Source organism: Chrysochloris asiatica, unplaced genomic scaffold (assembly GCF_000296735.1).
Source record: "Chrysochloris asiatica unplaced genomic scaffold, ChrAsi1.0 scaffold00568, whole genome shotgun sequence".
NCBI classification, from domain to species: domain Eukaryota; kingdom Metazoa; phylum Chordata; class Mammalia; order Afrosoricida; family Chrysochloridae; genus Chrysochloris; species Chrysochloris asiatica.
The window spans coordinates 149,453-150,907 of record NW_006409086.1 but is presented as its reverse complement, the minus strand read 5'-3'; the positions used below and the strand labels follow the sequence as shown (position 1 = coordinate 150,907).

The following is a 1,455-nucleotide window of genomic DNA, read 5'->3' as shown; positions in this document are numbered from 1 at the left end:
TCAGCCTCTGATATGTTTCAAATGCTTTCCCAAAGTTCTTCTTAGAGCTGCCTTTACATTGTTGTTTTTCAGGCTATAGATGAGGGGATTCAGCATGGGAGTGATCACACTGTACTGCACAGAGAAAATCAGCTCCAGGGGTGAGCCTGAGGTTGGTATGAGGTAGCGTAGTAAAGCTGAACCATAGAATAAGCTCACTGTAGTGAGGTGGGAGGAGCAGGTGGAGAAGGCCTTGCTACTGCCTGTGGTAGAATTGATGCTCAGAATGGTGGAGATAATGCGGCTGTATGAAATAAAAATCAATAAAAAGGTTGTAAGTGCATGAAAGACACTGGAACAAAGGAAAACTGTGATGTTCCTGGAAATATCAGAGCAGGAAAGAGCAAGGATAGTGGGTAACTCACAGCTGAAATGGTGGATGATTGGGGTGTCACAGAACACCAGGTTTAAAGTTAGCAGGATATTGATGAGTGCATCCAGAAAACCCAAGCTCCAGGAACCCCACACAAGTTGCATACACAGCTGTTTACTCATGATCTGTCCATAGCGCAGAGGGTGGCAGATGGCAGCATAGCGGTCATAGGCCATCACTGAAAGCAGAAGGCCCTCAATCCCTCCAGTGAGAAACACGAAGAAGCTTTGAGCCACACAGCTCCTTACTGAGATGGTTTTTGTCTTTGAGAGGAGATTCTCCAGTAGCTTAGGCACAGTGACAGAAGAAATGCAAAGATCCAGAAAAGAGAGGTGACCCAGGAAAAAATACATGGAGGTGTGGAGGTGGGAGTCTGCCCTGATCAACAGTAGCATCATGAGGTTCCCCATTATGGTCAGGAGATAAACCATCAGAAACAGCATGAAGAAGAGAGGCTGAACATGAGGGTCATCAGAAAGTCCAAGCAGAATGAAGTCAGTGATTGTGCTGTGATTCCTCAACACCATTTACAAAGGCTGTATCCAAGAAATTATATTGAAAAGCATGACATTCAACATTCTTCCATTCCTCAAGCAATTGTCTCATTGCATTGATTTTCTTCTCCTATCATTATTATTCAGTAAACATTTTAAATTTCTACTATGGGCTAGGTTTTCTGCTAGTCACTTAGAACATAATGATGAATGACATATGGTCCAGTCTTAAAATGATTCCTGTTCATTAGAGGACAAACATATAAAGACAAAACAGTGTAAAACCTTGCAATTGGTGCAAAGGGAGATCAAACTGCGACTTAAAGAGATATCAGTAATGACTTATATTGAGAAAAACTGAGCAAAACTGTTAACTGGTTGATTTCTTGCCTCCATTTGGACAACTGATTTGATTCCTCACCAATGTACCTCATGCATGGTCAGCATCTGTCTGCCAAAGGACGCTTTCATGTTGCTATGAAAGTGCACAGCTTTCAGATTAGATGGTCCTGAAGATGTGCTTCTGAAAATCAGCCATCGAAAACCCTA

General features: G+C 42.5%; 1 protein-coding gene across 1 annotated transcript; it reads right to left on the bottom strand.

Moving 5' to 3' along the window:
- Positions 1–939, bottom strand: LOC102819881 (olfactory receptor 8S1-like). Its single transcript, XM_006877721.1, has one exon. It carries the CDS (start codon positions 937–939, stop codon positions 1–3), a length of 939 nt encoding a protein of 312 aa, XP_006877783.1.
- Between the last annotated feature and the right edge of the window lie 516 nt (positions 940–1,455).